At 44.0% G+C, this 13,495-nt stretch overlaps 1 protein-coding gene across 1 annotated transcript in view; it reads left to right on the top strand.

Moving 5' to 3' along the window:
• Positions 1-13,495, top strand: part of LOC141131934 (ADP-ribosylation factor-like protein 8B-A) — a 108,135-nt gene that overhangs the window by 43,650 nt on the left and 50,990 nt on the right. The window contains exon 2 of the mRNA XM_073619771.1: positions 13-93. Coding sequence (XP_073475872.1) covers positions 13-93 — 81 coding nt within the window. The remainder of the gene's footprint in view (positions 1-12; positions 94-13,495) is intronic.

Below are 13,495 nucleotides of genomic sequence, written 5' to 3'. Positions count from 1 at the left end.
GTTTCTCTTTAGTCAGGTCAGTTCACAGAAGACATGATTCCTACTGTTGGCTTCAACATGAGAAAAGTTACCAAAGGCAATGTTACGATCAAGGTAAGATTTTTCTGGGGTATTGACCTTTTTATGGATCTCTGATTTCAGTAGCTACAGAGTGGTTTGCAGCTACTCTGCCCTCCCCTTTCTCCCCCCCCCCTCTCCCTTTGCACAATCAAGGAAGGTTATGTATTATGTGAACCCATTCACGAAACACAGTATTTTTTGTGAATGGGCAGTGGAGTGGTAGAAGTAGAGGAGCTGCTTTGTGGCAGAGCAAACTTCTTGTCAGAGCACTGGAAGTGTTATGATGGCTGTACTCCTGGCGCTCAGTAAAAATGTAAATAGTAATTAAGACAAGTCCTATGAGGTGGCATACACCTTGTTGGACTAACTCCTTAACTCGGCCTATTTCTAAAAGTATTGCAACTTCTGGAGTTAAATAATCATTAAAGAACATCTAGAGGGGAATATATGAAAACCTGGAGCATGCAGAATCTGGAGCAGCTGTGTATGGCAGCCAATCAGCTTCTAACTTTTTTTTCAAAGCTTTAGTGAGCAAGCTGAAGTCAGAACCTGGTTGGTTCCTATACACAGGTACCTCTCACTACTGTCTAGCTGTTTAGGCTGTATGCGCCAAGTAAATTTCCTTGTTGTGGGTTATTTTATTTTTTTCTTCCCCTGTAACAAGACTTGTATTCCAAAATTTGTTTCCAGAAAGCTGGTGATAATAAAAGGGAGTTTCATTATAATGCGGTAATGGACCTCTGCTTGGGAGCCTATCGCACAGCAAAATTTAAAGGAAATCTTTTCTGAGAGAAACATGTAACGTGCCACTGCTTTCTTCTTATTCAGCAACTGCCAGTTGGCTGGCTAAAGTATCAGCTAGGCAGCTAGCAACTGTTAAATTATGTCTGCAGCAGTAGCTCTATTTAGATGTGCAGTCCTTCTCTTACTGCTGCCTGCTCGTGGCTAGCAACTCATGGGTTGGTGCAGAAGGGAAACGACTCAAGGGATGATGCAGAGAGGAGAATGGTTGTGAACCGTTTAGAGTAGGTAGAGTGGGAACGAATTTTGGCTGGGATTTTATAGTTGGTGCTCCATGTTTTCTCCTCATCCACAGACTGTAAAGGGTATAGAACCGGAGTAAGAGGTTATCCGGTTTGGTGTGGAATGGAAAGCAAAGCAAGAAGTGATCATTGTCACTGAAATGAGGATAAGGAGGCAGAGTGGAAACTGTTGGCGGTGGAGGTAACTTATTATGACTGATGGGGTGCAGTGAGACACAGTAAAACGGTGGCCATGGTTGGGGGTTGGCTTGTTATTAAGGACAATCAGTGGAACTTGACGATTCATAATTATTTATTTTGTTTCACTAGCAAGAGACAGTGCTGTGAGAAGAGATGTCATTCTCCCCTGCTACTAAGGTAAACACAGGGGCAGGGTCATTCCATGACATCACTGGGTGACCCCTCCCCTTTTTTTATATTTGCTGCAGGGCCGAATGACAGCTCCTGTATATCCCAGCGCTGTCACTGCTGGGTAGAATGTTCAGGACTACAATAGCTAATGCAGACTGCCTCTGCCAGGGAGAACCGACAATGTCATTGGGAGCTGGTAAGCCGCCCCCCTCCAACCCCCTCGTCTAAAGTAAACAAAGGATGGCATCACCAGGTGATGTCACGGGATGAGCCCGTCCTTTTTGTTAACTTTAGTGATGGGGAATAAGCAATGCAATTGGAAACTGGTAAGCGATAGGAGCTTTTAAATATTTGTTTCAAGCATATGTGAACCATGCTCTTTTCCCAGAAGTCTGCAGCAACCCTTGACTGTTTGGGACAGTGCTTTGAAGCAGCATTGGGCTATGTTAAACCAATGCCAGGAGTGTTATTTGACATTGTGTGCATAATGATAAATATAAGGCCAAAAAAAGGAGTGAGTGACATGTGAGTTCACAGCTGCTCCGTCCCTAACTATTGCAAAGAGAAAAATCTCTCCCATGGGACTTGGTTGCAGGAAAAACATAGTATACAAAAGATTAATAATGGATAAATGTTTGTTATACAAAACAATAAAACCTACATGCTAAAATCTTTGATCACTGAAAATGCAAATAATTGAAAATGCACATAATTTAGCATTTGTCTTTCTGTACATTGTAGCACAAGACATAAAGATGCATGTATGCAGCTAACTGTGTGGTCATGAAATTACCAATCTCCCACCCTCTTATACAAGGGGGAGAGAGAGACCTCTCTGCACATTAATTGCTGGATGCATAATGATTCACTCACCAATCTTCCAGCCCTGCAGGAGTCTCACATTTAAAAGCAGCCTTGCCCGAATCCCACAGGTAGTCAGAGTAGAGGGCCCCCCCCCCCCCCAAAATGAAGCCATCTACTCTGAAGAGAGGGTGGGAGATGGTTAATTTCACCACCACACAGTGGCATACATAAATTTTAATGCCTTGTTCCACAGTGTACAGCAAGGCAATGCTAAATTATGTTGGGAAGAAAAGATTCTTATCCTGCACTCTTCAACCTAATCTACTGATTTAAATGAGGTTCACTAGGTTTAGTTTCTCTCCCAGAGGATTACCAACAAGGTCTGGGCTGCAATCATGGGGGGACTCGCCAATGCATTTGCACAATATATAGATTTCTTCTTTCAGCCGATGGTGGTGGATCTGCCATGCTATATAAGAGATTCTGTTTATCTTTTGGATATTTTGAAAAAAGTACAGATGGAAAGAAGGATACTTGTGGCTGTCACTGGATGTCTGCTCCTTATATACGTCCACTGAGCACAGGTTTGGGATGGAAGCACTTAATTACTTTGTCAAACATGAGTCCATTAACATATCCCAAGCCCACTTTATCTCGCAGTGCATTTTGTTTGCCTTGGAGCATAATTATTTTCAGTTCATGGACACATTCTTTCTACAAAAAGAGGTACGGCTATGCCATCACCTATTAAGAAAAAGAACATGCCATCCAGTCAGTTCCAAAGACTTTGACAGAATTGCATGACAGACCACGATTATAAGAGCAAAGTATTGTTAAACACAACATCAAAAGGGCCATTACAGGAGGAGGGTTCTAAAAAGAATCACTTTTATCACTAATTTCAATCCATAAGTAGGTTGGTCAGGAAACATTTGCCGATACTGATCAGAGATCCCACATTGCAAAAATTTTATGGCATCCAGTAAAATCCAAAACGGCACAAAGAGGATAGATGGTATGCCCATGTTCCTGGATTTAAAAGGCACTTATCCCTGCAGGAAGATCAACTGCAAAGCATGCTCATATATTACTAGAAAACCTTTATTGGTAATGATGGGAAGACATATGAAGCAAAAGCATTCATCACGTGTGCCTCACAATATGTGGCATATGGTTTGCGGTGTCCCTGCGTACAAAGTTTATGTAGGTTGAGCGATTGGGAACATCACCGTTTGATAGAGGGTGACACGGAACAGTATTCCCCGCAACACTTTGCCCACTTTCCCAATGGCAGCAAGCCGGTTCTAAAGCTATTTGGAATTTAAGCTATTTCACCTCAATTGTCAGGAAAAGAAAACAATAAATTGTGTACTAGGAAAACCTACTGGATTTTCACACTGGACAATATGACACCAAAAGGGTTAAATGAGGGCGTTGAAATCAGTACTGTATTGTAATCACTTAAAGGAGAAGTCGCCAATGTCAGTCCAGGTACCTCCTCATACTGACCATGGGGTCTAGATCCGCCAGGTGCCTGGACCGAGCAGCTGAGATCCTGAGATGGCTGCTCCGCCCCCTCCACAGTTCATCCCTCCAGTGAGCGAGGCGGAAGAAGAGCAGAGAGCTGTGACTGACAGTCAGCTGCTCTTTGCTCGGAGAGCTCTGAAAACCGAGTGATCGGCGGTGTTAGATTGCTCGGTTCTCAGTGCAGAGGTGCCGGGGGACAGATGCAGCATCGGCCGATGGTCTGGAGTGGTAAGTGGGGTACCCCAAAGTTCTGTCTTGGGACCAAAGTTTTACAAATATGTGAAAAGTGTCATGCATTTGTATTTAGCCCCCTTTACTCTGATACCCCTAACTAAAATCTAGTGGAACCAATTGCCTTCAGAAGTCACCTAATTGGTAAATGGAGTCCACCTGTGATTAATTTAATCTCGATATTAATACAGATGTTCTGTGAAGCCCTCAACGGTTTGTTGGAGAACCTTAGTGAACAAACAGCATCATGAAGTCCAAGGAACACACCAGACAAGTCAGGTATTAAGTTGTGGACAAGTGTAAAGCAGGGTTAGGTTATTTAAAAAAAAAAAAAAAATTATCCCAGGCTTTGAACATCTCACAGAACACTGGTCAATCCATCATCCAAAAATGGAAAGACTCTAGCACAACTGCAAACCTACCAAGACATGGCTGTCCACCTAGACTGACAGGCCGGGCAAGGAGCGCATTAATCGGAGAAGCAGCCAAGGGGCCCATAGTAACTCTGGAGGAGCTGCAGAGATCCACAGCTCAAGTGGGAGAATCTGTCCACAGGACAACTATTGGTCGTGCACTCCAAATCTGGAATTTCTGGAAGAGTGGCAACAAAGCCATAAGAAGTCCCGTTTGCAGTTTGTGAGAAGCCATGTGGGGGACAAAGCTAACGTGGAAGGTGCTCTAGTCAGGTGAGACCAAAATTGAACTTTTTGGCCTAAAAGCAAAACACTATGTGTGGTGGAAAACTAACACTGCACATCACCCTGAACACACCATCCCCACTGTAAACATTGGTGGTGGCAGCAGCATGTTGTGGGGATGCTTTTCTTCAGCAGTGACAGGGAAGCTGGTTAGAGTTGATGGGAAGATGGATGGAGCCAAATAAAGGGCAATTTTAGAAGAAAATTTGCAAAAGACTTGAGACTGGGACAGAGGTTCACCTTGCAGCAGGACAACGACCCTAAACAGACAGCTAGAGCCACAATGGATTGGTTTACTTTAGCTCAAAGCATATTTATGTGTTAGAATGGCCCAGTCAAAGTCCAGACCTAAATCCAATTGAGAATCTGTGGCAAGATTCGAAAATTGCCACAGATTCTCAATTGGATTTAGGTGCTCTCCATTCAATTTGACAGAGCTTGAGCTATTTTGCAAAGAAGACTAGGCAAAAATGTCACTCTGTAGATGTGCAAAGCTGGTAGAGACATCCCCAAAAAGACTTAAGCTGTAATTGCAGAGAAAGGTGGTTCTACAAAATATTGACTCGGGGGCTGAATATAAATGCACGCCACACTTTACAGATATTTCTTTGTAAAACCTTTTGAAAACCATTTTTCTTATCGTTTATCACGGGACACAGAGCCATAGTAGTTACTATGTGGGTTATAGGCCACCTTCAGGTGATGGACACTGGCACGCCCTAAGACAAAAAGTGCACTCCCTATATAACCCCCTCCCACTGCTGGGAGTACCTCAGTTTTTTCGCCAGTGTCTAAGGTGTTGGTCACGAGTAAAGATGTGCTGTGCTGAGCTCCACTGGAACAATCCTTGCTGGGGCTAGCCATGCTGCCGGATCCATTCAAAGTGTCTTTTTGGCCAAATTGAATGGTACCCGAGCCTCGTATCCAAAGAGACTAGGTCTTGCCTGTAACACTTCTCTTTTTAGAGAGCTGGACCCCGGGATCCAGTACTTTTTGGTATTAAGGCCATAAAGTTTTACTGGCTGTGGTGCCATTACAGGTCCAGGATTGTGGGTTTCCCCGAGGATCCCCAGCTCCTGAAGGTTTAACAGAACCCACTGAGAAGGGTGAAGATTGGGTCTGTTTACCACAGAAAACCCTGCGGCGGGAAAGGTAAGTGGAGTTTTCTAAGAAATTAAAAAAAAAAAAAAAAATTCTTATGAATGTCTCCTTTTAATTTGGTAAATGTTGTCATGCCTATGTGTCGCCACTGGGGGCTGTATAGAGCACTTTCCGTCTCATGCGTCTCAGAGAGCTTGCAATGTGTCCAGGAAACAGCAGTTTTCTCTTCGGCCGGCAGCAGACCTCCGGTAAGTCTGGGGGGGGGGGGGGTTACCTCTCCAGCAGACGCCTCCCTGTGCTGTGTTTTTTTTTTTTTTTTTTTTTTTTCCTTCCCCTCTTCTTGGGGAAGGAGTGCTTAAAATAAATAAAATTAAACAATGGTGCGAACGGCTCGGTGGCTTCCAGGCCCCCCTTTCGCCATTACTGCCTCTCTCCCTGTGGACCCCATAGGATCTGAGCCCACGCGGGGGAAAAACTTTTTTTTTTTTTTTTTCTTTTTTTTGAAAGCAAGAGGAAGGACTGTAGATGGGGGGGGGGGGGGGGGGGCGGAGCTTAGCAGGACGTTTGCATCTTCCAATGCGGGAAAGTGTTTTAAAAGGCACCATTGTTGCTGTTGCAAGCTGCGGAGGAACACAAGAGCAAAGGTGGCATGGCATGTAAGAGGTTTTGGTAACACAGGCATTCCTTTTGGCACATTTACTACTGCATCAGGCTGAGCATTAATAGTTGCAGCAGAGCTGAACTATTGCTCCAGCAGTGGATGCATTCCTTCTGGTAGTAACTCTGCTTTGTGCATTGGGCTATGGTCAGAAGGGGGGTTAAAAACTCCTCCAAAAAAGGGCTCTAGAAGGACTATACGGCACACGGCAGCCTAGAACCATCTCAAAAAGATGGCATCCTCCCCTGAGAGTAATATTGCTGGTCAGAATGAGCCATCAGGAGGGGTAAGTGTTGCAGCTGCTCTTAACACTGCAGCCCCTGTGTTTATTACTAAGGAAGTTTTTTCTTCAACCATTTTAAGTTTGGAGCAAAAAATTGATGTTTTAATCGCATCCCAGAGTGGGATTAGGCGTAGCAGGTCCCCATCCATTGCTCAGAACCCTCAATTTGAGGAACAAGGGGCGAAAGATGATGAATTTCTCCCAAAGGACCAGGGAGAGGCTGATGTCTCCTCTTCCAAAGAACCTAATATGGGATCAGGTTCACAGGAAAGGTTGTTGGTACAATCTCTCACTGAATTGGTCCGCTCCACATTTTTACTGCCAGTAACGCAGTCAGTCGATGAGCCCACTTCTGGTTTGGGTTCACTAAAGCCTCCCCAATCTGTTCATGCTTTTCCTATCCATTCATGGCTAAGAAAGCTTATGTATTCTGAGTAGGAGCACCCAGATAAACAGTTTTTCCCTCCGAAAAAAGTTTTCAATACTTTATCCTATGGAGGGAAGAGTTCTATAAGAAATGGGGGATTCCAGCAATTGATGCTGCTATATCCTCTGTAAACAAAAACCTGACTTGTCCAGTAGACAATACCCATATACTAAAGGATCCAACAGATAAGTTTGAATTCCTTTTTAAAAACTATATTTCGCTTGCAGGTTCAGTTGTTCAGCCTGTGCTGGCAGCGATCAGGGTATCTCAGTCCTTAAAGAACCATTTTTATAGAGGTACTCAAGGTTATTCCTGATCAGCAGGCCCAGGTTTTGGCCAGGATATCAGAAGCGTTGTCTTTTTACAGTAGACGCTATTAAAGATTCTATTCTCCAGGCCTCACGGCTCATGCTAGGGCTGGTACATGTGCGTTAGAATCCTATGGTTGAATAATAGGTCAGCCGAAGAGCCATGCAAAAAGCTCTTGGCTGGTTTCCCATTTCATGGTGAACGATTATTTGGAGACTATCTGGATAAGTATGTCCAAAGAATTTCTAATGGGAAAAGTTCCCTTTTACCGGTTAAGAAGAAGTTAAGCATTTTTCTTTTAAACGTTCTTCTCCAGTGCCAGGGGCATCAGCCTCCAGGCAGTCACAAACGGCCTCCACTGTCAGGTTTAAGAGGTAAACCTCAGGGTCAGTCCCAGGGCCAAAAGAGGACCTGGGGGAGGAAACCCACAAAACAAATACTAAAGCTTCCTTATGAAGGGGCGCCCCTTCTCGCTCGAGTAGGGGGAAGGCTTCTACAGTTTTCAGTGGTCTGGCAAGATCAAAGTCAAGACAGATGGGTGGCTTCCTCAATTTCTCTAGGTTACAAACTAGAGTTCCAAGAGTTCCCGTCTCCTCGTTTTCTCAGGTCAAGCGTTCCCAGAGATCCAGTGAAAAAGGTCTCTCTTTCTAGCTTTGGATCATCTCTTGTCTCAAAGAGTGATTATCGGTGGTCCCCTTGGAAGAGCAAGGATTAGGGTTTTATTCAAACCCTTTCACAGTTCCAAAACCAAACGGGGATGTCAGACCCATTTTAGATCTCAAAGTTCTAAACCAGTTTTTTAATATCTGTTCTTTCCACATGGAGTCAATCCGATCAGTAGTCTCCCTCCTACAAGGGGGAGAATGTCTGGCGTCAATCGACATCAAGGATGCTTATCTCCGTGTGCCGATTTTCCCCACTCGCCAGAAATTTCTACACTTCGAGGTAGAAGATCTTCATTTTCAGTTTGTCGCTTTGCTGTTCGGTCTAACTACTGCACCTCGAGTGTTTACAAAGGTCCTGGCTCCTCCTTTAGCCAGGCTAAGGGCTCAAGGTAACGATACTAGCCTACTTAGACATTCTACTGTTGGTAGCCCACTTAAACCAAAGTTTGGTCACCGTAGTCAGCTACCTGGAATACCTAGGTTGCATTCTCAACCTAGAGAAATCCTCCTTAAAACCATCAAGGAGATTGCAGTACTTGGGGCTGATCATAGATACAGTTCAGAAGGTGTTTTTGCCCCAGGAAAGTATCAGTTCCATAAAGGAACTGATTCAGTTGGTCAAAACAAAGAATCCTTCTTTTCGACTTTGCATGAAATTATTGGGGAAGATGGTGGCTTCTTTTGAGGCCAATCCTTATGCAGTTTTATTCAAGACTGCTGCAAAACCGTATCCTGTCAACTTGGAACAAGGTCCAAGCTCTGGACTTCCCAACGCGTTTATCCCCCAAAGTGCATCAGAGCCTCAATTGGTGGTCGATATTCAAGAATCTTCAAAAAGGAAAATCCTTTCTACCAGTTACTTGGAAGGTGGTAACAGATGCCAGCCTTCTTGGCTGGGGAGCAGTCCTGGAAGAAGTGTCTGTCCAAGGGAAATGGTCCAAATCAGAGATGACCTTGCCCATCAATATTCTAGACATTCGGGCAGTACGCCTGGCCCTAGAGGGCTGGACGCTCAGACTACAAAATTGTCCTATCAGGATCCAATCTGACAATGCCACAGTAGTGGCCTATAGCAATCACCAAGGGGGCATGAGAAGTTGTGCGGCCCAGAGAGAGGTGAATCATATTCTATCTTGAGCAGAAAACAACATTTCTTGCCTATCGGCAATTTTCATTCCAGGGATAGAGAATTGGCAGGCAGACTACTTGAGTCGCCAACAATTGTTCCCGGGAGAATGGTCCCTTCACTCCGACATCTTCCTGTCGAACATGGGGAGTTCCGGACATGGATCTGTTTGCGTCAAGGACAAGGGATCTAATAGCATACGGAATAGATGCCTTGGTTTTTCTATGGGATCAGTTTTCACTGATCTATGTGTTCGCTCCGGTTCTGCTGCTTCCGCGCCTTCTTCGCAGGATCAAGCAAGAAGGGAAGGAAGTGATTCTTGTGGCCCAGGAGATCTTGGTTTGCCGAGATCGTAAAGATGGCGGTAGGGGACCCTACCACTGTGGCCAGACCTTCTCTCGCAAGGTCCGGTATTCCATCCTACCTTAAAAACGCTAAATGTAATGGTTTGGCTATTGAGACCCACAAAGACCGTGGGCTGTCGGCTTCAGTAGTTACTACTTTGGTTAATGCTAGGAAGCCGGCCTCCAGAGTCATACTATAGACTCTGGAAGGCTTATGTCTCCTGGTGTGAATCCAGGGGTTGGCACCCCAGGAAATATGTCATAGATAGGATCCTTGAATTCCTACAGATGGGATTAGAAATTAGGCTGGCCTTGAGTACTATCAAAGGCCAGGTGTCAGCCTTGTCGGTGTTTCAACGACCACTTGCTTCACACTCTCTGGTTCGAAACTTTATTCAGGGGGTAACGCGGATTAATCCTCCAGTTAGGTCACCCCTGAACCCTTGGGACTTCAATTAGTCCTGTCGGCATTACAAAAACAGCCTGTTGAGCCAATACGAGATATTCCCTTGGTCCTCTTGACGAGGAAAATAATTTTCTTGGTTGCCATATCTTCTGCAAGAAGAGTATCAGAGTTGGCTGCTCTTTCTTGTAAAGAGCCATATTTGATTATTTATAAGGATAAGGTTGTATTGCGGCCTCATCCTAAATTCCTACCGAAGGTAGTGTCAGGTTTTCATTTAAACCAGGATATTGTTCTGCCCTAATTTTTTCCAGAACCTCGTTCTGTGGAAGAGATGTCACTACGTTCTCTTGATGTGGTGACCGCTCAGATTTGTAAAACCGATGTTTTGTTTGTGTTGCCAGACGGTCATAAAAGAGGACAGGCAGCGTCTAAATCTATTTCTAAATAGATTCGTCAAGTGATTGTTCAAGCTTATGGTTTAAAGAGGAAAATTCCTCCTTTTCGTAATAAAGTGCACTCCACCAGGGCTGTTAGTGCTTCTTGGGCGGTGCATCACCAAGCCTCCATGGCTCAGATCTGCAAGGCTGCAGCTTGGTCTTTAGTCCATACATTTACCAGATTTTAGTAGAAGTAGATGTAAAAGGTAATGAGAATATCGCCTTTGGGCGCAGTGTACTGCAGACTGCAGTATGAGTCCTAGTCTCTTGGTGCCCTACTTTTTGTTGTCCGCCTCACTTCAGTTGGCATTGCTATGGGACATCCCACATAGTAGCTACTATGGCTCTGTGTCCCATGATGTACGATAAGAAAATAGGATTTTTATAACCGCTTACCTGTAAAATCCTTTTCTTTGAAGTACATCAGCGGACACAGAGGTCCCTCCCTTCTTTGTATACGAGTGTATGGCTTTGCTACAAAACTGAGGTACTCCCAGCAGTGGGAGGGGTTATATAAGGAGTGGACTTTTTTTGTCTTAGGGCTTGCCAGTGTCCATCACCTGAAGGTGGCCATAACCCACATAGTAACTACTATGGCTCTGTGTCCTGTGATGTACTTCAAAGAAAAGGATTTTACAGGTAAGCTGTTATAAAAATCCTATTATCGTTTTCCTTCCACTTCACAATTATATGCCACTTTGTGTTGATCCATCACATAAAATTCTAATAAATACATTTACGTTTTGGTTGTAACATGTCAAAAATTGTAAAATCTCAAGGGGTATGAATACTTTTTCAAGACACTGTATCTAGTACTGCTGATGGCTCAGTGTGTGTGTAAAATTTATATATATATATATATATATATATATATATATATATATATATATATATATATATATATATATATATATATATATATATATATATATATATATATATATATATAATATACTCACTCCTATGCCCCTTTGTGAACCGTCTGACTAAAAGGGGTTAATGCCTCCTCTTGTTACTCTGAGCCGGTTTGCTTTTAGGGAGATGGGAAGTGTGCTATTGAGCATGCCTGAAGGAGGCTACGCCCTCGGACATGCATTGTAGTATCCATAGCAACTTGGGAGTACACAGACTTGTGTCCTGTGACCCCCTCAGCACATTGGTCCAGTGTCGACGGCCACCATGGTTCTTTATCGTACCGCCATAGGCTTCAGTGAGCGAGTGTCTCCGTACCGATCCCGTGGCTCAGAGCCCCAGACTGCAGGCAGCAACATATCATGGAGCAGCCATTTAGGTTTGTAGACTCACTCTGGCTCTATTCTTTTCTGCAACAGGTGTGTTTACTGGAACCATGTGAGTGCATCTTATTTTTTCATGGTGTCTAAATAAAGGAGGTTTTACTTTAGGGGAGCACTTCCCTTGTCTTTTCCCCTGCCTATCTAATGCTAAATTATGTGCATTTTCAGTGATCAAAGATTTTAACGTATGTGTGTTATCATTTTGTAGAATAAACCTTTTGATCTTTTATGAATCTTTTGTATACTATGTTTTGCTGCAACAAAGTCTCAGATTTTTCTTGCTTTGCAATGATGAATATAAATTGCTTTTCGCAAACCCTGTGTGATGTATGTAGTGGGGATGGAAAGTATTCAGACCCCCCTTAAATTTTTCACTTTGTTATATTGTAGCCATTTGCTAAAATCATTTAAGTTCATTTTTTTTTTTTTTCCTCATTAATGTACATACGGCACCCCATATTGACAGAAAAACACAGAATTGTTGACATTTTTGCAGCTTTATTAAAAAAGAAAACTGAAATATCACATGGTCCTGGGTATTCTGACTCTTTGCGGTGACACTCATATATTTAACTCGGGTGCTGTCCATTTCTTCTGATCATCCTTGAGATGGTTCTACACCTTCATTTTGAGTCCAGCTGTGTTTGATTATACTGATTGGACTTGATTAGGAAAGCCACACACCTGTCTATATAAGACCTTACAGCTCACGGTGCATGTCAGAGTAAATGAGAATCATGAGGTCAAAGGAACTGCCTGAAAAGCTCAGACAGAATTGTGGCAAGGCACAGATCTGGCCAAGGTTAAGAAAAAATTTCTGCTGCACTTATGGTTCCTAAGAGTACAGTGGCCACCATAATCCTTAAATGGAAGACGTTTGGGACGACCAGAACCCTTCCTAGAGCTGGCCGTCCAGCCAAACTGAGCTATTGGGAGAAGAGCCTTGGTGAGAGAAGTAAAGAAGAACCCAAAGATCACTGTGGCTGAGCTCCAGAGATGCAGTCAGGAGATGGGAGAAAGTTGTAGAAAGTCAACCATCACTGCAGCACTCCACCAGTCGGGGCTTTATGGCAGAGTGGCCCGACGGAAGCCTCTCCTCAGTGCCAGACACATGAAAGCCTGCATGGAGTTTGCTAAACACCTGAAGGACTCCAAGATGGTGAGAAATAAGATTCTCTGGTCTGATGAGACCAAGATAGAACTTTCTGGCCTTAATTCTAAGCGTTATGTGTGGAGAAAACCAGGCGCTGCTCATCACCTGTCCAATACAGTCCCAACAGTGAAGCATGGTGGTGGCAGCATCATGCTGTGGGGGTGTTTTTCAGCTGCAGGGACAGGACGACTGGTTGCAATCAAGGGAAAGATGAATGCGGCCAAGTACAGGGATATCCTGGACGAAAACCTTAAGAGTGCTCAGGACCTCAGACTGGGCCGAAGGTTTACCCTCCAACAAGACAATGACCCCAAGCACACAGCTAAAATAACGAAGAAGTCGCTTCACAACAACTCCGTGACTGTTCTTGAATGGCCCAGCCAGAGCCCTGACTTAAACCCAATTGAGCATCTCTGGAGAGACCTAAAAATGTCTGTCCACCAACGTTTACCATCCAACCTGACAGAACTGGAGAGGATCTGCAAGGAGGAATGGCAGAGGATCCCCAAATCCAGGTGTGAAAAACTTGTTGCGTCTTTCCCAAAAAGACTCATGGCTGTATTAGATCAAAAGGGTG

This window comes from Aquarana catesbeiana, linkage group LG03 (genome assembly GCF_042186555.1).
Source record: "Aquarana catesbeiana isolate 2022-GZ linkage group LG03, ASM4218655v1, whole genome shotgun sequence".
NCBI classification, from domain to species: Eukaryota; Metazoa; Chordata; class Amphibia; order Anura; family Ranidae; genus Aquarana; species Aquarana catesbeiana.
Note: the sequence above shows the minus strand (reverse complement) of the source record. Positions and strands in the feature narration are given on the sequence as shown.